This window comes from Mercenaria mercenaria, chromosome 5 (assembly GCF_021730395.1).
Source record: "Mercenaria mercenaria strain notata chromosome 5, MADL_Memer_1, whole genome shotgun sequence".
NCBI lineage: Eukaryota > Metazoa > Mollusca > Bivalvia > Venerida > Veneridae > Mercenaria > Mercenaria mercenaria.
Genome location: NC_069365.1, coordinates 68,723,344 through 68,747,438, shown reverse-complemented (window position 1 = coordinate 68,747,438; position 24,095 = coordinate 68,723,344). Strand labels below are relative to the sequence as shown.

At 36.5% G+C, this 24,095-nt stretch overlaps 1 protein-coding gene across 4 annotated transcripts in view; it reads left to right on the top strand.

Annotated features, from left to right (window-relative positions):
• The window catches only part of LOC123557521 (thymosin beta-like), a 55,512-nt gene that overhangs the window by 7,518 nt on the left and 23,899 nt on the right, over positions 1 to 24,095 (top strand). For 2 of the 4 annotated variants that reach the window (XM_053543838.1, XM_045349025.2), the window contains exons 2-3: positions 15,158 to 15,281; positions 22,691 to 22,786. In XM_053543838.1, the coding sequence (XP_053399813.1) occupies positions 15,176 to 15,281; positions 22,691 to 22,786 (202 nt within the window). In that variant the 5' untranslated portion in view covers positions 15,158 to 15,175. Of the gene's footprint in view, positions 1 to 7,506; positions 7,700 to 13,008; positions 13,144 to 15,157; positions 15,282 to 22,690; positions 22,787 to 24,095 lie in introns of those variants that run through there. The other 2 variants (XM_053543839.1, XM_053543840.1) reach the window with 2 other exon arrangements.

Genomic DNA, 24,095 nt, shown 5'->3' with positions numbered 1-24,095 from the left:
TTACAAAAGCATTTTCTAGTTTATATTTGAGCCGTGCCATGAGAAAACCCAACATAGTGGGTTTGCGACCAGCATGGATCCAGACCAGCCTGTGCATCCGTGCAGTCTGGTCAGGATCCATGCTGTTCACTTACTAACAGTTTCTCTAATTAAAATAGGCTTTAAAAGTGAACAGCATGGATCCTGACTAGACTGCGCAGATGCGCAGGCTGGTCTGGAACTATGCTGGTCACAAACCCACTATATTGGTTTTCTCATGGCGCGGCTCATTTAACCTTAGTGCATGCATGGAAAGGCTTTTAAAGCTCAGGTGAGATATTGTGATCGCTCGATGTCAGGCGCCCGTCTGTCTGTCTGTTGTCTGTCAAAATTCAGCTTGTGTATGCGATAGAGGCTGTATTTTCAATTGATCTTCATAAAATTAGGTCAAAATGATTGCCTTCATAAAATCTAGGTCCAATTAGAATATAGGTCATCTGGGGTCAAAAACTAGGTCACTAGGTCAAATCAAAGAGAAACCTTGTGTATGCGATAGAGGCTGTATTTTTAGCTCGACTATTCAAAGAATAGTCTAGCTATTCTACTCACCCTGGCGTCGGTGTTGGCGTCGGCGTCACACCTTGGTTAAGTTTTTGCATGCAAGTACATACAGCCATCAGTTAAAGGCATATAGCTTTGAAACTTATTTTTTCTTTTTCTAGGTCAATAACAAACCTCTCTGGGACAAGTCCCATAACTCTGACATGTATTTTGAGCAAATTATGCCCCCTTTTGGACTTAGAAAATTTTGGTTAAAGTTTTACATGCAAGTTAGTATCTCCAAAACTAATGCAGATATTGATTTGAATCTTCACGTGTCTTCGGGGTTATAAAACTAGTTGATAGCAGCAAGTCCCATAACTCCGACCTTCATTTTGGCCAAATTATGCCCCCTTTTGGACTTAGAAAATTCTGGTTAAAGTTTTGCGTGCAAGTACATACACCTATTTCTAAAAGGCATATAGATTTGAAACTTATTTTTTCCTTTTCTAGATCAATTACCAACCTCACTGGGTCAAGTTCCATAACTCTGACATGTTTTTTGAGCAAATTATGCCCCCTTTTAGACTTAGAAAATTTTGGTTAAAGTTTTACATGCAAGTTATTATCTCCAAAACTAATGCAGATATTGAATTGAAATGTGCCTAAGGGGTTATAAAACTAGTTGATAGCAGCAAGTCCCATAACTGATATGCATTTTGGTCAAATTATTCCCCCTTTTGAACTTAAAACTCTTTTGATATTTAACCATTTTTAGGTAATATTTTCCTGCCTCTGGGACAATATTTCGAATAGTCGAGCTTGGCTGTCTTATGGACAGCTCTTGTTCAGTTGATCTTAATGAAATTTGGTCAGAATGATTGCCTTGATGAAATCGAGGTTAAATTTAAAAATATGGGTCATCTGGGGTCAAAAACTAGGTCACTAGGTCATATCAAAGAAAATACTTGTTTAAACTCGAGAGACCACATTTTTGGTCTAATCCTAATGAAAATTGGCCAGAATATTTGTTTCCATGAAATCACTAGGTCAAATATGTTTACACTGTTATGGTGTGTTTATCAGGTGAGCGACCTTGGGCCATCTTGGCCCTCTTGTTTATTGAGGAACAGAGTTTGAACACGTGATTCATAGTTCAGAGCAGACAATGTTGCCACTGCATAACTGCATCAGCTCTTTACATCATAATAATGTATAATTAGTGTATTTATATCCATTCCTCTTGTCAGAATGCCTTTTACATTTATAATTACATGTACTTTCATTTAATCTACTGAATTTGTGAAAAATCAAAACAACCATTGGTCAAGACCCAAAGCTTAGATGTTTCTTATGTAGTATTGTTCAGTGGTTCTCTTCCAAGTTCATTCAAGACTAGCCCCTGGGGTCAAACTTGGTTCTGCCCGTAGAAGTCATCCTCGGGCAGGGCGTATGTTCTCTGTGACTATTTGATAAACGGCATTGTGTCTGAAATCATTAGTCCTCCACCGTTGATTCATGTGGGGAAGTTGGCAGTTATTTGCAGAGAACAGGTTTGTACTGGTACAGAATCCAGGAACACTAGTTAGGTTAACTGCCCGCCGTTACTTGACTGAAATACTGTTGAAAAATGGCTTTAAACCCAAAACAAACAAACAAACAAACACTTGTTTCACCTTCACTTATGAAGAAAAACTTCTAAAAATTCTTTCTTGTTTAAAACCACAGTGCTTAAAATTGGGACATTAAGCAGAGGTTCTCTACCAATGAATCATAATTATACTGTGAAATCATTAATATTCGTAGGGGACTAATTTTTCGTGGGTTTTGTAGTTTAGTCAATCCACGAAATTTAATTCCAACGAACAAGTAAAATTCCCATTCATTTTATGTTCAAAAGTTGAAATCCACGAATTCATATCCCCATGAAATTGCCGTTTTGACCAAAAACACGAAATTTTATGCCCACGAAATTAAATGATTTTATAGTACCTATTTGTATTAGGTGAGTGATTAAGGGCAATCATGACACTCTTGTTTAAATTTCTCACATTTACATCATACTATGTTGTAATAATACCTTGGTATGTTGTAATAATACCTTGGTAAAATTTTCAAATAGATCAGGGCCTTGTCCTTCTGACAGCTAGTATTTCTACAAATAATATAACAAATTTAAAACACATACTATTACCTAAGGTAAGGAAATTACTGCTGGTCAGTTCTTTTCCCACCTAGCCAGTACTTGACCAGTAAGATGGGGGTGGGGAAATGAAATTGACCAGTCCGTTCTTTTCCCCCTAGCAAGTACTTGCTCTGTTAGGTGGGGGAAGAAATTGACTGGTCAGTTCTTTCCCCCCAAGCCAGTACATGACCTGTCGGGTGGGGAGAATAAATAGACCAGTCAGTTCTTTCCCCTCTAGCCAGTACTTGACCTGTGGGGTGGGGAGAAGAAATTGACCAGTTAGTTCTTTCCCCCTAGCCAGTACTTGCTCTGTTAGGTGGTACTGGCTAGGGGGGAAAGAACTGACTTGTCAGTTTCTTCCCCCAGTGACCTGACAGGTCAAGTATATGCTGGGGGGAAGAACTGACCGGTTAATTTCTTCTCCCCACCAGACACGTCAAGTATTGGCTAGGAGGGAAAGAACTGACTGGTCAATTTTTACTCCATCCTGATAGGTCAAGTACTGGCTAGGAGGGAAAGAACTGACAGGTCCAATTCATTTCCCACCCGACAGGTCAAGTACTGGCTAGGGGGGAAAGAACTGACCAGTCAATTTCTTCCCCCACTTAACAGAGCAAGTACTTGCTAGGGGGGAAAGAACTCACTGGTCAGTTTCATTTCCCCAGCTGACAGATAAAATACTGGCTAGGGGAAAAAGAACTGACTGGTCAATTTCTTCTCCTCACCCCACAGGTCAAGTACTAGTTAGTGGGGAAAGAACTGACTGGTCAATTTCTTCCCCCACCTGACAGGTCAGGTACTGGCTAGGGGGGAAAGAACTGACTTGTCAATTTCTTCCCCCACCTGATAGGTCAAGTATATGCTAGGGAGGAAAGAACTGACCGGTCAGTTTCTTCTCCCCACCTGACACGTCAAGTATTGGCTAGAGGGGAAAGAACTGACGGGCAAATTTCTTCCCTACCTGGCAGATCAAGTATATGCTAGGGGGAAAAGAACTGACTGGTCAATTTCTTCTCCCCACCCAACAGGTCAAGTACTGGCTGGGAGGGTGGGGGGGGGGGGGGGGGGGGGGGAGAACTGACCGGCCAGTTTCTTCCACCACCTGACAGGTCAAGTACTGGCTTTTGGGGAAAGAACTGACTGGTCAATTTCTTCCCCCACCTGATAGGTCAAGCACATGCAAGTGGGAAAGAACTGACCAGTCAATTTCTTCTCCAACTTAACAGGTCAGAAAAAAGGTCAAGTACATTCTAGGGTGGTCTATTTCTTCCCCGCGCCTGACAGATATTAAATAATAATGGCAATCAAACAGAACTTAAAAAATTTGATTTGACAAAAAAAACATTGATTAAAGTTACAAAAAAGAAACATATAGCTTTATTCAAATAAAAAAACAATACCTATTTCATCTGAAATTTAAATGGAAAATGAATAGACACTATAGTCTTGTATCCCTAATAACAATACTGAAAGAAACTAGTACTTGAAGGGAAAACTTGACTCAGAAAACTAATTCCAAGGGGGGAAAAAACTGACTAGGGGGGACTAGTCAGTTTTTTCCCTGGGGAAAGAACTGACTGGGGAGGGGAAACTGGGCTGTTACACCAGTATTTTGGAAAATTATCAAATTACCATTGTTCAGGGTGAGCTTAGTATGGGGTGGATGGTCCGTCGTCCGTCCATAAACTTTTACTTTAAACGACATCTCCTCATAAACCGCTAGGCCAATTTCATCCAAACTTCACAGGAATTTTCCTTGGGTGAAGCTCTACAAAAATTGTTCAAAGAATTGAATTCCATGCAGAACTCTGGTTGCCATGGCAACTGAAAGGAAAAACTTTAAAAATCTTCTCAAAAACAAGAAGCCCTAGAGCTTAGATATTTGGTATGAAGCATTGCCTAGTGGACTTCTACCAAATTTGTTCAAATCATGACCCCGGGGTCAAAATTGACCCCACCCAAGGGGTCATATGATTTTACATAGGAAAATCTTAAAAAATCTTCTTCTCAAAAACCAGAAGCCCTAGAGCTTAGATATTTGACATGTAGCATTGCCTAGTGGACCTCTACTAAAATTGTTCAAATCATGACCCCGGGGTCAAAATTGACCCCGCCCCAGGGGTCACTTGATTTTACATAGGAAAATCTTCAAAAATTTTCTAAAAATAAACCAGAAGGCCTAGATCTTAGATATTTGACATGTAGCATTGCCTAGTGGAACTCTACAAAATTTGTTCAAACCTTGACCCCCCCATGGTCAAATTGACCCAGCTCCAGGGGTTACTTGATTGTACATAGGGAAATCTTCATAAATTTGCTAAAAATAAACCAGAAGGCCTATATCTTAGATATTTGATATGTAACATTGCCTAGTAGACTTCTACAAACTTTATTCAAATCATGACCCCCGGGGTAAAATTGACCCCTCCCCAGCAGTAACTTAATTGTACATCGGAAAATCTTCAAAAAAAATTCTGAAATTTGGATGACATGTACTTGCATGCCGATCTTTAAATAGATTTTCAGTGACCATCAATGTGACCTACTGACCTACTTTCTTGTTTTCTAAGATACAGCCTTGAAATTTGGATGACATGTACAGTTTTGCACACTGATCTTAAAACTGACTTTCAGTGACCATGAATGTGACCTACTGACCTACTTTCTTAATATTTTAGCATCAGTTTGACATTTGAAACATGTAGCTCATATAACCCAGGTGAGCGATTCAGGGTCATCATGACCCTCTTGTTTTTAGCTCACATGTCACAAAGTGACAGTGTGAGCTTTTGTGATCGCGCAGCGTCCGTCGTCCGTGCGTCCGTCCGTGCGTCTGTGCGTAAACTTTTGCTTGTGACCTCTCTAGAGGTCACATTTTTCATGGGATCTTTATGAAAATTGGTCAGAATGTTCATCTTGATGATATCTAGGTCAAGTTCGAAACTGGGTCACGTGCGGTCAAAAACTAGGTCAGTTGGTCTAAAAATAGAAAAACCTTGTGACCTCTCTAGAGGCCATATTTTTCACAAGATCTTCATGAAAATTAGTCAGAATGTTCACCTTGATGATATCTAGGTCAAGTTCGAAACTGGGTCACGTGCCTTCAAAAACTAGGTCAGTAGGTCAAATAATAGAAAAACCTTGTGACCTCTCTAGAGGCCATATTTTTCACAAGATCTTCATGAAAATTGGTCAGAATGTTCACCTTGATAATATCTAGGTCAAGTTCGAAACTGGGTCATGTGCCTTCAAAAACTAGGTCAGTAGGTCAAATAATAGAAAAACCTTGTGACCTCTCTAGAGGCCATATTTTTCATGGGATCTGTATGAAAGTTGGTCTGAATGTTCATCTTGATGATATCTAGATCAAGTTCGAAACTGGGTCAGCTGCGGTCAAAAACTAAGTCATTAGGTCTAAAAATAGAAAAACCTTGTGACCTCTCTAGAGGTCATACTTTTGAATGGATCTTCATGAAAATTGGTCAGAATGTTCACCTTGATGATATCTAGGTCAAGTTCGAAACTGGTTCACGTGCCATCAATAACTAGGTCAGTAGGTCAAATAATGAAAAAACCTTGTGACCTCTCTAGAGGCCATATTTTTCATGGGATCTGTATGAAAGTTGGTCTGAATGTTCATCTTGATGATATCTAGGCCAAGTTCGAAACTGGGTCAACTGTGATTAAAAACTAGGTCAGTAGGTCTAAAAATAGAAAAACCTTGTGACCTCTCTAGAAGCCATACTTTTGAATGGATCTTCATGAAAGTTGGTCAGAATGTTCACCTTGATGATATCTAGGTCAAGTTTGAAACTGGGTCACATGCCATCAATAACTAGGTCAGCAGGTCAGATAATGAAAAAAACGTTGTGACCTCTCTAGAGGCAATATTTTTCATGGGATCTGTATGAAAGTTGGTCTGAATGTTCATCTTGATGATATCTAGGTCAGATTCAAAACTGGGTCACATGAGCTCAAAAACTAGGTCACTATGTCAAATAATAGAAAAAAAACGACGTCATACTCAGTTCAAAACTGGGTCATGTTGGGACAGGTGAGCGATTCAGGACCATCATGGTCCTCTTGTTTAAAGTTCATGACATTATTGTAGACAGTTGCTTATGTTAAATAAGTACCGCAGTGATTTTTTTTTGCCATTTTTAGTGCCGAATATGGGCTGTTTCCCCTTGCAAAAAAAACTTCCATTTTTCCCAAGAAATGATCATTATTTCCCAAATTTATTGCATATTTCCCATTCTGATGGAGATTGTTTTCAATTAAAATTCACATAGTCTGCATTGCATCATTGACAGACAGCGTGAAAATAAGTCAGTCAAGAACTAGTCCATTTGTCTTAGATATTTCAGTAGAAAAGGCAAAAAATCATCCAACTTATGAAAAAAACAAGCTTGCCATTATTTTCCCAATTTCTGGATTTGTCGCGCTTATTTTCCCAATTCCACGGGCACAGGTAGTTTAATTATTTCCAAAAAAAAAAAATCATTGGTACCCCAGTTAACATTATTGAAGATACTGTTGATAAAAAAATTAAACCAGGAGTTTGTTTTGGTAAGAGGGGAAGGAACCTGAGCCAGTTGGGGGTGGGTGGGTATAAGGATTTTTCAGAAGAGAGACCCGTCTAAAGAAAGAGAAAAGGCTCTGATCTGAGACATCGTTAATGTGTGACTTATATAAATGTTATATGAATGACAGTTTAAGTAATATAACCATATAAGGAAAACACTCATAAATGTAGTATTTGTTGACAGACGAGTAGGTTTACAACCAAATAAAGACAGATTGCTAGTATTTACAACTGTTAAACCTTGGTTGTGGTATATCTGGCAATTTAACAAGGATATTTTTAAGTTTAAAAAAGGCGAAAATTCCCTATTTTGTTTGTGGTATATGATAAAGACGAGGAAATTTTTAAGTGTCACATTTTTCCAGTAACGAGGAAGCTTAGAGGTGCGAGACAGGAATTTTTTTTTAAAGGTAAATAAACTTTGTTTTGAAATTGGAAAAAAATGTAATAAAGTTTTTACTGCATAATTTTTATTCTCAGTAAACATGTAGTATCTTTCATGGAAAATATGAAAATTTTTCATTTTGTATACAATAATGTAGAAACATACCATTTGAGACACACCTGTTATGCCTGTATTGTATCATTACATTAGATTTAAAAAAACAAACACAACATCTTGATGCCAGAAAAACATTCATTATCTGATAGATCTGTTATTCTAATTTTTTTATATAATATAATTTGATATTTTTGTGATGATACAAATATAGAGCTAAATTCCTTCTAATTTAAAAAAGATTCTAAAAGACACAGTAGGATAGAAGTATTTGAATAAACATACACAGTCTCATTGACAGCATGGTAATTTGTACTATTTGCAGTTGTAATTTCTGAACATTGACAGGTGCATGCATGCCAAAGTAATAACATACCTCCACATCATAACAAGGTATTATTCAAAACAGAAAAAAAAACAATTTATTAATTTGACAAGTTAAGAAAAATTTGTAAATTAATATAATTACTTTGCTAGATTTTACAACCTTCAGGGTTTTAAGTTTCATTATTTGAATGCTTGACTTGCTTTTAAGGTCTGTTAATACCCTTAAGCATATTTCAAAAATGTTAGCATGAAGCTCATGTGAAAATGAAATCCTTGTGACAATGGCATCTTCATTTTGAATTTTCATGTAGCTTTGACACGTCCTGTAAGGCTTGTCATTTTTCAAGGTCAATGTTACTTAATTAAATTTTACTAAGGCTTCGTCAGAGTGAAAACGTTGTTCATCAGATTTGCTTTGTCCTTGTTTCTAGAACACATTTTTAGCTTGTCTGATTTTTGAAAAGGTGTTGTTGCCACTTGAATGTTGGGGTCGGTTAAAATTTTTGTTAAGGTCCACCTTTTCTCAAAAACTGTAAGCACTACAGCTTTGAAGCTTTTCACACTTGTTTATCATCATTAGTGGACTATGTAGGCCAAGAACCATAACTCTGATATGAATTTTGTCAGAATTATGGCCCTTTTTAGTACTAAGAAAACCTGAACTTTGTAACTCTTTTCTTAAATATATCTCAGCACTTGCAGACAAGCGATGGCAACCGTAGGCGGTGCTCTTGTTTTTTCCTGTGCTTACACCATTGAAAAGAAATCTGGTTTAATGTTATGGGTGCACTGCCATTTATGGGCATTTCAGTATGCAAGTGATCATAATTTACTCACAATAAAAACATACAACGTGCACACATTGACAATGAATGTGTCATGATAGGTATTAGTAATTGCTTATAAATAGTTACTTCCCCTTATGCAGCTAACATCATTTTCCGAGATGACTTAATCAGATTGATACCATTAAAATATGAATGAATAAACATCAGCAATTCAATTTGATAATATTGAGCTACATTATAGGGGATCAATCCCTCTACGGTAACATGCGATATACCGTATGCAATATACCGAATGAGATATATACTATCAATTTAAAAAAATTTTCCTTCCGGCAGGTGCACAGAGCATCTGACTTCGGATTTTTTGGAAGAATACGCCTTTTCCATGTGCCTAATAAGCGTCCACATAACTTGTCCAAACCGTAACGTCTTGAATATCCATACAAATATGGGCAGTGTTGTTTCCAAACTCTACCTTTAAAATAATACGGAATTGATCCCTCTATGGTAACATGAGATATTTACTGTCAAATTAAAGATAAGTGTCCTTCCGTGCTGTTATTAGACAGTTCTTTTCAAATGTTATGGGACCAGTTGAAGTCAGATTGATTCTTGATTGAGGCGGTGCCTTATTTCATATTATTTGTATTAAAGGGGAATGCATTTTCATGTATGTCACTTTCCTGTCTGTGTTGCACTGGCATTTAATGTACGGAAGTGGATGGAGTATGGAACTCATAATCTAATGCAAGTCATTGTCTAACAAATGCTAAGAATCATGATAGTGCACATTAATCTCCATTTCAGACTGTAACTGGGTCTTTGTTTTTGAAAATTTAATCATTTAAAAGTGCAAAGTGAGAAAAACTGTCTAATTTCGTCATGGACATTTTATGTGTCATTAAATGTTAGAGATGAAGGTACAGATAATATCAAGTCACATCTGTGTCATCATAGTGGTTAAAGGTTATGCATTGAAGCATATAACGTATTTCATATTCTAACAGGACCAGCTAATAGCCTGCATACTTGTAGAACAAAATCTATCTCTGGTTATTCTGCAATAAAGCGACCTTGAATTATGCTGCACACGCACCGTGTTTTGGATTAATGTTGCTGCGTAGCAAGCAGTTCTAATTTACGTTTGATGAAAATACTAAATAAGGTTTATCGTACAAATAACCCTCGATTGTCGTTCTTATGCGTAGACATACATCACTCAGGGCTTCGGCCTTTGTGATTATTCGTATGCATAAGAACTCCAAACTTGGTTGATTCTACGTTAAACCTAATTTTGATGTTTATTATTACTTAGATAACATTCTCAACCACATATATAATTTAATTTAAATACAATAATAATTTTTTTCACCCAGTTGTCTCCATCCCTGGTGAAATCCTGTTGATGTAAAGGGTTGTACTTTTTTGAGGTTTTTGTTTTAATTACAAATGTAAGTACAAGAAAATATATTTCTCACTCTGCTGGCTCCTGCCAAATAATCTTTTAAATTAATATATTTATCATTCGCTAAAATAAATCGGATGAACTGCTTTTCAGTTTGGTTTGGCACAAATAATGAAACTGTACTAATGCCACTGAAATTGGAATTGTAGCATTTATAAGTATAATGTTTTAAAGTCGGAAAATGCACTAAATTTCAAAATTTGCTAGTTTGACAAAAAACAGCCACAGAATACGTAAACAGTTGCCATGTCAATTGTGGATCTAGGTGTGGAAAACAAGTAACTTGAGATACCAGACTAACTAAGGTGGGATAGACTGATAACAGGTTATTGTACAAAAATGCTTTCTTTCAAAGAAACATTGTACCTATTATGAAGCTGCAGCAGGTGTACTGAAGGTAGTTTACACTTCCTATTGCATATACATTGTACTGCAATGGTTGGTCTGTTGCTTTTACACTTGCATTCTAATGTAGTAGCTATAGCTGTTACGTGCTCACCTAATAAATGATATACCTATGAAAACATAATTAGCAATAATTGCGCATGTAATTACTAATATATGCATTCATAGTACGTAAAACATGTATACTAAGATGCCTTTGATGATACTGGGTGAACAGGTATTAGCAACTTGTACAAATTATAATGTATATTAAACTTTTTTACTCTAAGTTTCTTTCATATTGAGGTAATATGGAAAGTAACGTACAACCATAACCGCCCGCTTAGCTCAGTAGGGAGAGCGCAGATCTATGGATCAAGGGGTCACGAGTTTGATCCCTGTGCGGGCCGTATGTTCTTCGTGGTGATTTGATAAAAGACATTGTGTCTGAAATCATCCGTCCTCCACCTCTTATTCATGTGGGGAAGTTGGCATTTACTTGCGGAGAACAGTACTGGTGCAGAATCCGCAGGAACACTGGTTAGGCTGAATAATTGAAATACTGTTGAAAAATGGCATTAAACCAAAAACAAACAAACTAACATACAACCATATAGAGACAGACAGTAGGGTCACCAATACCCTATGTACACATATTTAGTACATGTACTTGTGTATGTGTCCAAGCAGTAGCAGAAAAAAGCATATGGTAATTATTTGTGACTAGCGATAACAATAAAATAAAATTCAGTATTGAGACATTCAATTCCTAGAACAGTGCAAGGAAATTAAAAGGTTTTAATATCTCATCAGTTATGTGGACAGGTCCTGTTTTGACATTTGAGCTGTGCCATGAGAAAACCAACATAGTGCAGTTGCGACCAGCATGGATCCAGACCAGCCTGCGCATCCGCGCAGTCAGGTCAGGATCCATAGTGTTCGCTTTCAAAGCCTTTTGCAGTTAGAGAAGCCGTTAGTGAACAGCATGGATCCTGACCAGACTGCGCAGGCTGGTCTGGATCCATGCTGGTCACAAATGCACTATGTTGATTTTCTCATGGCGTGGCTCATATTTTATTAAAGATTGAGTGATCAGTCATTGGCTCTCATCTATCTCAGATAAAGATAACAGTGAGAGGGTCATTTCCTTACTTGTCAACAGGGATATAAAGTTTCGTCATGTTACCTTATAGCAGTTGTATTTCTAAATTTATGGCCATTATGGCCGTAAGTTATATACTAAATTGTTGAAAATGTGATTGTAAACAACCAGAAAAAATAGATATCAATTTATCAGTAAAAATAGTCTGACATCCAGTGTGAAAAATAGCTTGAAACCCAGTATAAAAATACAACGTAGTCTGAAACCCTGTGTGAAAAATAGTCTGAAAAAAAAGTCTGAAACCCAGTGTGAAAAATAGTCTGAAATCCAGTGTGAAAAATAGTCTGAAACCCTGTGTGAAAAATAATCTGAAACCCAGTGTTATCAGCAGAGCAGTTTATATTGCTGTGTTCTTTGTGTAGGCGACTTCAGATATGAGATTTAACCTTTACCCTGCTAAATTTCTGAAATGGAGTGGTCCATCATTCAGTTTTGGCAGTACCACTTATGATTGAAATGGGTGTTCACTGAAAATTTACTGACTGAACAGTGAATTGTGCAGACCAGGATCAGCCTGGCTAAGGCAAAATCACTTGCCGCCATCAGCGTGGCTAAGGCAAAATCACAAACTCAGGTTTAAGGTTAAAATAATTTCTTTTAGTACTAAGTATTATTAAGTCTTATTCTTTCGTTTTAAAGTTACATGTAGGATGTCAAGGTTAGTATTTATCAAATGTATATATAAGTAAAACAAAGTATTTTCTATTGTATTTTAACAATTGTAACACACTGAAACCACAATTGCTATATTCCGTTGATATTGTGTTATTTTCTGTGAAACTGCACTGTTATTACATCAAGAGAGGGAAGTTAGCATAAATGCCAGGTTCTTTTTTGCCTTGTTTGTTTTTGCCTTTTTTGCCTTGTCAGTTTGCTAATTTGACTAAAATCACATACGGCACTTATCGTTTAAGTGACTGAAACTTTATTACCGATTAAATAATTTAAAAAAATATTTCCTTCACAGATGCCTTTGTTTGATTTTCTTTATTTTCATTCAGTATTGATTTGAAATTGATGGATAAACTGTAACACTGACAAAAACTTGGTGACTCATTTCCACATCCTTGTAAGAATTTATGAAATTTTTGTGTGGTTTGTACATGTACATTCAGGAGGTTTTATCTTTCAAATTGGGTACTTAACGCAACCGGACATTTGTGTGCTTTTAGGATTAAAAGGAAAAAATATATTGACCATTTTGTGTTCTCCAGGGTTAATCCAGTGAGGTACTATTTTTTTTTTTAAGTTTTCATAATTATATTTTGTACCATTATTATATTATCATACTTGTACAATGTATGTATTTATGATACGTTTTAATATGATCAAAGGTATAAAGAAAAAATAAACCAATTTTCTCTTGTCAGCCTTTTAATAGTTTGGTAATAAGTAGAGAATGCTTTCGAACTTTATAGAATGATTGCCCATGATCCCTTGTTTTTTTGTTTTTTTTTTGGACTCGAGAAGGTCAAGGTCATAGTAGCCTGCTCCAGGCAGAAACTGTAAACTATTTTGATCAATAGCTGTAGAACAGTTTAGTATAGTTTAGTAATAGTATGTCAAGGATCAAGGCTGAAGATTCATAAATAACTGTCGACCTAGGGCCAGTTTGGGTCTTCAGATAATGATTTCTGGTACACTTACTGTTTTGGAGGTCAAGGTTACAGCAGAACTATGTACATGTTCCCAGTTTCCTCAGAAAAGGCAATGGAATGTCTGTTGGGGGCGGGGGGGGGGGGGGGGGGGGGGGGGGGGGGGGGGGGGGTTGGGCGGGGGAGCAAATGGAGAGCAGGGGCACCTATATGTTTCTTAAATTACACTTTATATTGTACACTTTTGTTTCATATACTATTGATTGCAGGGAAGTAAGTTCTGAATGAAGTTGTTTTTTCACCTTGGTTTACAAATAGAAGTACCAGATTATTTATAAACAGGGGCAAGACTGTCAATATATTTCTCTAGACCAGTCAGAAAGAGCAGACGCTTTTAAAGAAAATATGTTGTGAGGAAAATATGTTAACAAAAAAATTTGGAGTATTTCCCATTCATCTTATATAGCTATATATAAAATGCACTTCCCCATTAGTAAAGGAAATGAAGAGATATTGTATACATGTAACATACATTGAATGACCAACTTTTCATATGAATTAAAATGGTGATTCAGCGGCAGCTGATGCACTGAATAGAAAATATCAATAATGTTTATTATTCTGTATAGTTATTTTTAAATTTTTTAATATTTTTTAGCTCACCGGAGTGGAAGATTCACAGGTGGTGTTGGCATCTCTATTATCTGTCTGTCATCCGTCTGTTGTTAACATTCAGATGACTTCTTTGTTCAAACTTGTATATACTTATTTTCATTCAAATTTGTTGGTGAGCATCTTTATTTAAAGGCCAATGTTACTAGATGTCTTAACTTCATTTACACACTGCGGAATTATTTATTTAGAAAATCCTCTTAAAAATATTTGACAAGTTTAAAAGAAATAAAGCATGATAACTCTGTTTGTTCCCGCTGAAAAAAAAAAGCAGAGAAATTATATTACAGAATTAAAAGAAATACAGAAATTTAAAACCAAATTATTTCCACCATGTTGTCTTGGAAACCAAATGACTGTTGTGTTGATGAAATATTGAAATATTCATACGTTTCTCTATCCTTAGCCGATTTTGAAAATTCTTCCATTGCTAAGAAGATTTAGAAGGTAGAATAAAGACTTAACCCTTACCCTGCTAAATTTCTATAATGAACTTGTCCATCTTTCAATTTGGACAGTACCATTAACTGTTAAAAGGGGTGTTTACCAAAACGATACTGACTGAATGGCAAACAGTGCAGACCATGATCAGACTGCACAGATGTGCAGGCTGATCTTGGTCTGCACTGGTCGCAAAGGCAGAATCACTTGCCGCCAGCAGGCTAAGGGTTAAGCAAATTTGCCTTACTGCATTTATATAGATGACAGTCCTAGCAATGATATGATAAAAAACACTATATTCTTTTAAAAAGCCAGTCTGCCATTGAGCACCTTAGCCATTTTGGTACAATTCCATTAACCTGGCTCAAAAAAGTTTGATGTGGCACCTTAAAAATGAGGCTATTTTCTTAAAGTAAAATTCTAATTTCGTTATTTTCATACTAAAAGTGGGCTTCCAGCATCATCTCTTGATACTGATGACACACTGTTCCTGCTAATGTGGCACTACTTGCATCTTTGCATTGTGTATTTTCAGTCAAGTGTTGTTGTGAAAATGACAGACCATAAAGCTGATCCTGCTTTACTGAAAGACATAGAAGGTGGCACAAAATTGAAGCATGCTGAGACAGAGGAGAAAAACCCATTACCCAGTGCTGAAGGTAACAAAAACATGTTGTCCTTTGATTTTGCCTACATATTTGAAAGTACAGTAAAGACTGCCTTAACGAACCCTTGCTTTCAGGGAATTTCTGTCTACAGCGACCTTGATATTTCCTCCCAATTGATTACACATTAAAATTGTCTTGTTTCAGCGACCCCCTGTCTGATGCGTACAGTGACCATGATTTCTTAGTCCCAAACTAACACTGCGAACCTTTATAACAACTTTTTGACCCCTCCTCTCAAAGGGAGAAAACTTCTGTAGTGCATTTCATGGAGTGTTGTTCTAGATATTAATAACTGCGTAACCATCTTATCGATGAAAAGTAAGCGAAGCAGACAAAAAGGTCATTTAAAATATTCCGTGTTTTATCCGTGTGTTTAAAGGTCCTTAATAAAATGCTTACTAGAACATAAACCAAGACCTCTCCCAGTCAGATTGTGTATAGAGATTCCCTGTCTACAATGACCTTTTTGAAATTCTCCGAAGGTTGGTCACTGTAGACAGTCTTTACTGTACAATTCAATTGCAATATGAATTAAAAGACTGTGGCCTACTAGGTGAATTTCTTTCTGACATACTCGCAGTTAATAACCTGATTCATGTTGGGACATTGTTGGTTACTTGTGGAGAACAAGTTAAGTAACTTGGGGAGAAACAAGTTAAGTTACTTGTGGAGAACAAGTTAAGTTACTTGGGGAGAAACAAATTAAGTTACTTGTGGAGAACAAGTTAAATTACTTGGGGAGAAACAAGTTAAGTTACTTGTGGAGAACAAGTTAAGTTACTTGGGGAGAACAAGTTGAGTTATTTGTGGAGAACAAGTTAAGTTACTTGAGGAGAACAAGTTAAGTTACTTGGGGAGAAACAAGTAAAGTTACCTGTGGAGAACAAGTTAAGTTACCTGTGGAGAACAAGTTAAGTTACCTGGGGAGAACAAGTTGAGTTATTTGTGGAGAACAAGTTAAGTTACTTGTGGAGAACAAGTGAAGTTAATTGTGGAGAACAAGTTAAGTTACTTGGGGACAAACAAGTTAAATTACTTGGGGAGAACAAGTTAAGTTACTTGTGGAGAACAAGTTAAGTTACTTGGGGAGAAACAAGTTAAGTTACTTGTGGAGAACAAGTTGAGTTACTTGTGGAGAACAAGTGAAGTTACTTGTGGAGAACAAGTTAAGTTACTTGGGGAGAAACAAGTTAAGTTACTTGGGGAGAACAAGTTAAGGTACTTGTGGAGAACAAGTTAAGTTACTTGGGGAGAACAAGTTAAGTTACTTGTAGAGAACAAGCTAAGTTACTAGTGGAGAACAAGTTGAATTACTTGTGGAGAACAAGCTAATACTGATACAGGGCCTGTATTCCTCAATGTTTTAACTTAATTCATGTCTCAAATTTAGACTTTAATAGACTTTAAATGTAAAAATGTTCAAATTGCTTTCTTTATAATAAATCCATATTGCTGAAACTTCACATAACTTTTTGTTGTATTATATGCCATATTCATGCTAGGTTTCATTAAAATCCATACAACATGACATATATAGGGCAAAAAGTAATTTTAAACATTAATGAATACAAAATGTATGGTCCCAGGGGTCCAGAAACACTGAATTAAATTGTCAGCCATGCTGTTACATAAATTCTTTTGCAAGATTACTTTAAATCCTTACCAAACAAACAGCACTTTGTTTAGATACACAAGATTTGTATTTTAATTTTAACAGACTTATAAATGTTGAAGTTGGTATTTTTGCAAGAAATGAAATTTGTCAAAGGCCTGTGTCATTTTCACACTTTTTAGCTCGACTATTCAAAGAATAGTGGAGCTATCCTACTCGCCCCTGCGTCGGCGTGAGCATCACACAAATGTTAAAAGTTTGCGTACCACCCTAAATATTTTCAAAGTCCATTAAGATATTGCTTTGATACTTTGCATACTTGTTAACCATCATGACCCCAGTCTGTAAAAAGGAGGAGGCAACTCTATCAAGCATTTTGACTGAATTATGGCCCCTTTTCGATTTAGAATATGCTTATTGTAATGTTAAAGTTTACGTACCACCCCAAACATTTTCAAAGTCCATTGAGGTATTGCTTTGATATTTTGCATACTTGTTTACCATCAAGACCCCAGTCTGTAAAAAGGAGGAGGCAACTCTGTCAAGCATTTTGACTGAATTATGGCCCCTTTTCGACTTAGAATATGCTTATTGTAATGTTAAAGCTTTACTCATAGCTTATATTATACTATCAAGCACTGAGAATAGTCAAGCACGCTGTCCACTGACAGCTCTTGTTTATGATACAAATACCTCTTATTATAATATTAAATATGACTACCAACTTTCTTAGTATTAAAATAATAGGTTCTTCTTTCCATTAAAAGGAAGAGCTTTTGCACTAGTCGGCGTCTTAAATTGTCTGCAACCTGATTTGTTTAAGCTTTTTATATGTATGTGGTATCTTGGCACCCACTGACGCAGATGGATTGAAATTTCACACTCTTGTTCACTGTGATGATCTGAAAAGGAATGCAAAGGCTTCATAACATGATTTTGCATTTTTCTACTCAGTTTGTGACATTGCTTTTGAAGAGTCAAACATTGCTGTCCTCCATTACAGCTCTTGTGTCAATACCTGTACTTTACCTGTAGATTAGGCTATTATTAAAAAAAACTTCTGTTTTAGGAACACAGCCTACCCGTGAAAATCACTGCAACCAAACTTTTTTTTTCTGACCAGTCAGATGTAAAAAAAATTTTTTCCCTATATGATTATATGCAAAAAAAATCCCTACCTACCTACGTACACAAAAAAAACGTTAGGTCGCTTTACTGCAAACAAACAATATTTTAATTACAGCTTTATCTACTACTCTAACTCATTTCTGCAGTGACACCTACTTATTTGTACCAGACTTTTTATCTCGTGAGATCATTTTTAGGATAGGAACACTGGTTAGCCACTAGAATGACGGATTTCACCATAAATTGTTAATTTGGTTGATAAAAGTTATGATCTGGACTACTTTTGAAGTACTTGTGTACAAGATCTGTTATTACCTTATTGCGGAGGTGGTTGGCTCCTTACTGTGAAAATAATTTGAGCTCCGCCATGAGAAAACCAACATAGTGCGTTTACGACTAGCATGGATCCGGACTAGCCTGCGCAACTGCACATTCTGGTCAGGATCCATGCTGTTCGCTAATGGTTTCTCTAATTGCAATAGGCTTCGAAAGCGAACAGCATGGATCCTGACCAGACTGCGCAGATGCGCAGGCTGGTCTGGATCCATGCTGGTTGCAAAGTCACTATGTTGGTTTTCTCATGGTGCAGCTCATTTGTACTACCTTAGTATCTTGTATCCTATTGTTTATAATCTTACAGTTCAAAGATCAGAGTAAATCAGGTTTTTTTCTTCCTGTTTTGGGAACATAGCCTATACCCCCAATATTGGGAATTTTGACGCGTAAATGTTCCAAATTGGGAAATATTTAGTCCCATAGGATATAGTAAGGATGTGTTTAAGTACTTTCTCATACACTTGTTTCACATTGTACAACCACTTTAAGATACTACCATTACAAAATTGTCCATAATTTGGTCAATGTTTGTGCAATTTTGATGAAATTTTTTTCAGAATGTAGGATTGGGAATTTTTGCACTCATTTTGGGAAAAATACATACTTTTTGGCATTGGGAATATAGTCCAATAACGGCTATAAAAACAGCGGAAAAAAAACCCCCTGGAGTTCATATAAATATAGTGTATAATCCTGGTAAACAAGCATGAAATATGGGACAAAAGGTGAATACACATTATCATAAATAATGAAAAAATATCGTTAAACGATTTCTGTTATACTGTAAGATGATAGAAATGATGAATTAGTTGCAGGTTAGAATGATAAAAAATAGAGAAATGGCATTAAGTAGCAATGATTCTCAGTGCAGGTGTGGTGCTTTACGACCTGTGATAGGGTTAATGTGTGTCTATACTTGTAAAACTGTCAATATTATAAAATTATGTGGTATGCATGGGCAAAACAATATTGATCAGGTCATTTTTGTCAATCTGTCAGAGCACACACAACTAGGTTAAGTATGTCTATATTTTGGTATAAGACCTCTATATTGTACAACAGTAAATTGCAGTGAAAAAAAAACCCAAAAAACTTCATTCCATTTTTAGATGGCTAAGGAGTTAAACCAGCAGAATAAAAAAAACACCCACAGCAGTTGGCACTGAGTAAAGAAATTACGGCAACAAAAATATTAGTATGATAAAAGACAAATCACCTAAGCGTGAAATCCAAAATACAACAAAGAATATCAGTTTGACAATTTGCACCTACTAAACCTCCAAATTTATTCGCTGAATGTTAACCAAAAAAAAAAAGAACCGCTTGTAGAAGTTGAAGTCAGTCACAGTCTGTCTAACTTCAAAACATTGTCTGGTTTACAAATTTGTTGATGATCTTGAAGAAGATACAGGCTATAGGACATTTGGAACTCATAAGAGTAGGTCAAAGGAATAAAACAGTACTCAGTTCTGCTACGGTACCAGGCTTTTTAAGATTATTCATAGTGGATAGGAAACAGGTCTTAAATCGTAAAGGACAAGGTTCACAAGCCTTACTTGGAAAAAATTCATATTGGTGATAACTGAAAACTATATACATTGTTGCCAGAATGTTTATTTTCTTTACTGAATTAAAACATTTTTTGAAACAAAATAATTATTTTGTTCAAAATAAGTCACTAAATATTTCTACAATCACAGATTTTTTAGAAAATATACAATTTGCTATATATAAAGGACACGTGGGAATGTTTTAGCAGTGAGCTAAATCAAGGACCACAGAAATATTTTAAAGATCGGTCCAGTTTCTTTCACAGAATTTATGGTCATTTTTAGCTTGACTATTCGAAGAATAGTCTAGCTATTCTACTCACCCTGGCGTCGGCGTCGGTGTCACACCTTGGTTAAGTTTTTGCATGCAAGTACATACAGCTATCATTTAAAGGCATATAGCTTTGAAACTTTCCATAACTCTAACATGTATTTTGAGCAAATTATGCCCCCTTTTGGACTTAGAAAATTCTGGTTAAAGTTTTACATGCAAGTTACTATCTCCAAAACTAATGCAGATATTGAATTGAAACTTCACATGAGTCTTTGGGGTTATAAAACTAGTTGATAGCACCAAGTCCCATAACTCTGACCTTCATTTTGGCCAAATTATGCCCCCTTTCGGACTTAGAAAATTCTGGTTAAAGTTTTGCGTGCAAGTACATACAGCTATTACTAAAAGGCATATAGATTTGAAACTTATTTTTTCTTTTTCTAGATCAATTACCTACCTCACTGGGTCAAGTCCCATAACTCTGACATGTCTTTTGGGCAAATTATGCCCCCTTTTGGACTTAGAAAATCCTGGTTAAAGTTTTACGTGCAAGTAACTATCTCCAAAACTACTACAGATATTAAACTGAAACTTCACATGTGTCTACGGGGTTATAAAACTAGTTGATAGCACCAAGTCCAATAACTCTGACATGTATTTTGGGCAAATTATGCCCCCTTTTGGACTTACAAAATCCTGGTTAAAGTTTTGCGTGCAAGTACATACGGCTATTACCAAAAGGCATATAGCTTTGAAACTTATTTATTCTTTTTCTAGGTCAATTACCAACCTCACTGGGTCAAGTTCAATAACTGTTAACATGTATTTTGAGCAAATTATGCCCCCTTTTGGACTTAGAAAATTCTGGTTAAAATTTTACATGCAAGTTACTATCCCCAAAACTAATGCAGATATTGAATTGAAACTTAACATGTTTCTTCGGGGTTATAAAACTAGTTGATAACATCAAGTCCCATAATTCTGATAAGTATTTTGGTCAAATTATGTCCCCTTTCGAACTAAAAACTCTTTTGATATTTAACATTTTGGGTAATAATTTCCTGCTTCTGTGACAATATTTCGAATAGTCGAGCTTGGCTGTCTCACGGACAGCTCTTGTTGGGGTTGTGATCAACAGCCATGCCCGTATTGAAAAAAAGTGTGTTTCCTGTACCAGTAATGTTATATGTGTTTTTATTTATGCTAGAAATTTTCATTACATGTAATGAGTGAATTGCAAACTATTGCCTGCAGTTATTTCCTATCAGTAGTGGAGACTTGGAATATTCTCCATTTTGGGGCAAAAACGATCTTTCTCATAAAATTTTGTAATATGACTTATTCCAAATAAACCTGTTTTATAAGCACCTGGTTTATTTGGAATAATTCTGCTCTTTTTCATGTCATTCCAGAACAGGAAGGAATATGACCATAGAGTTGTTAAAATTGAGTAGTCGTTTGTATTTTGTTCGAAATGTCCGAGCAAAATAACATTTAAGTAAATAGCATGGGAATTCTATCAAATTCATCTGCTGGCAAAATTTTGACACCATAAATGATATAATATCTGAATGTAAAGTATTAGAGTAATACTAAGTTAAGTACAAAAGTCTTGTCATGATAAATCATTCGATACATAATTTAGCAAAAAATGTAAATAAAAATTTGTGCCTCAGGGGTGAATAAACACAATACAGTATATATAAGAAGCAAGATATATGCATAAGTCATAACTTTATCTTTAAATATAGAGTTACGGTTTTTCACAGCAGGGTCTGTGGGCTGCTTCACCCACCACACATCCACACTGGGGTCTGTTTGGGCGGAGTCACTCCATACACAAACCAGACACACACACAGTGGGGTCTATAGGCAGAATCTCTTCCATAATCAAACAGTAGGGTCTGTTCACTGAGTTGTCCCATGCACACACAGTGGGCTGTATTGGCCGAGTTGCCCACCACAAGCCCATAGTTAAATCCATGGGTGGTATGGTTAAGTTAGGTGACTTTGAATCAATCTGGGTTTGAGCCTTGCTCATGACATCATGTGAGGAAGCCTTGTTGATTCCTGCTGGCTTGTTTGGGTTGTTTCTTTATACCACAGTCGCACATACAGCGCAAATAGCTACGTCTAGCTACGGATAGAAACTTAGTAACCCGTATCGATCCATACCTGAGCTGTACAGATTGGTACGAATTGATACGGATTACTACTTTAAGGTACGTCTCAGGTACGTTTCAATATGGATAGATATGGATTACTACGTTTTTATCCGTGGCTAGATGTAGCTTTCTGCGCCGTATGTGTGACTGGGGTATTAACTGTAGGGACCATTCTGTGTCTTAACTAGTATCTAAAGAGGTTGCTAGGGGTCTTCATGCACCAGTGAAAGCTGAAAAGATGTCATACAACCTTAAAACCCATCAAAACAACAAGTTACTGTTAATCACTGTAATGTTTTATATAAAAAATGAATACAGTTTTGTGTATATTTCAGTTATATCTCAGGAGAAGACCAAGCAAGCCATTGAAACGTTTGATCCTTCCAACTTGAAACACACACAAACAGCAGAGAAAACTGGTTGGAAAGAAGGTTTGATTTATATGAGCCGTGCCATGGGAAAACCAACGTAGTGGCTTTGCGACCAGCATAGATCCAGACCAGCCTGCGCATCCGCGCAGTCTGGTCAGGATCCATGCTGTTCGCTTTCAAAGCCTATTGCAATTAGAGAAACTGTTAGCGAACAGCATGGATCCTGACCAGACTGCGCGGATGCGCAGGCTGGTCTGGATCCATGCTGGTCGCAAAGCCACTATGTTGGTTTTCCCATGGCACGGCTCATATTGTAACTTGAGTGACAAAAGTTACCAATAGTGGAGAAACGAGGATGTGTTAATAATTCTTATATATTGCTCTGACCACCGAAGATGTGTCAGAAAAAGAAAACTTGAAATTTGTTACGAAAAAGTGCAGTTACTTATGTTTTACCACCTTGACGTTTAAATGATTTGTTTTGGCACAGTTTTAAGACAAACAAAATTAATCATCAGAGATGATGGCAATTGTTTCTTCTTTCTCTGAATTGGTATTGTTAGATCAGACTGCTTTTTGTGACTTAAACACACTTTAAAATAATGTTGCAAACAGTGAGAAATAATTTTGAACATTGTCTGTTTTTAGCTCACCTGAGCACGAAGTGCTCATGGTGAGGTATTGTGATCACACTATGTCCGTCGTGCGTGAGTGCGTCAAGTCCGTAGTCAGTATTTGTGTTTAAACGTCATCTCTTCCAAAACACTGAATGGATTTTGATGAAACTTGGCCATGATGTTCTGTGGGTGGTCTTCTACCGGTTCCGCTTGGTTGCACATAGGGGCTGCCAGAGCTAAAAGTAGAAAAAACTTCAAACGACATCTCGTAAACCGATGGTCCAATTTTGAAATAATTTCACACAAATGGTCCTTATGTCATCCTCTACAAAGATTGTTCGAATTATACCAATTCGTCGAAAAAACATGGCCGCCAGAGAGCGTGGTCACTTTTCCCTATATGTATATAGAGGAAACTTTAATCTTATTGTATGATACTGCTTGTCCGATTTTAGAATAATTTAGCACAAATGGTCCTTGTGTGACCCTCTACCAAGATTGTTCAAATTATTTTGATTCATCAAAAAACTTGGCTGCCAGAGGGCGTGGTCACTTTTCCTATATGTATATAGTGGAAACTCTAAAAATCTCATGTGAAACTGCTGTCCCGATTTTAGAATAATTTTAGTACACAAATGGTCCTTGTGTGACTCTCTACCAGAATTGTTTAAATTATTTTGATTCATCAAAAACATGGCCGCCTGTATGTATATAGTGGAAACTTTGAAAAACTTCTTGTATGAAACTACTTG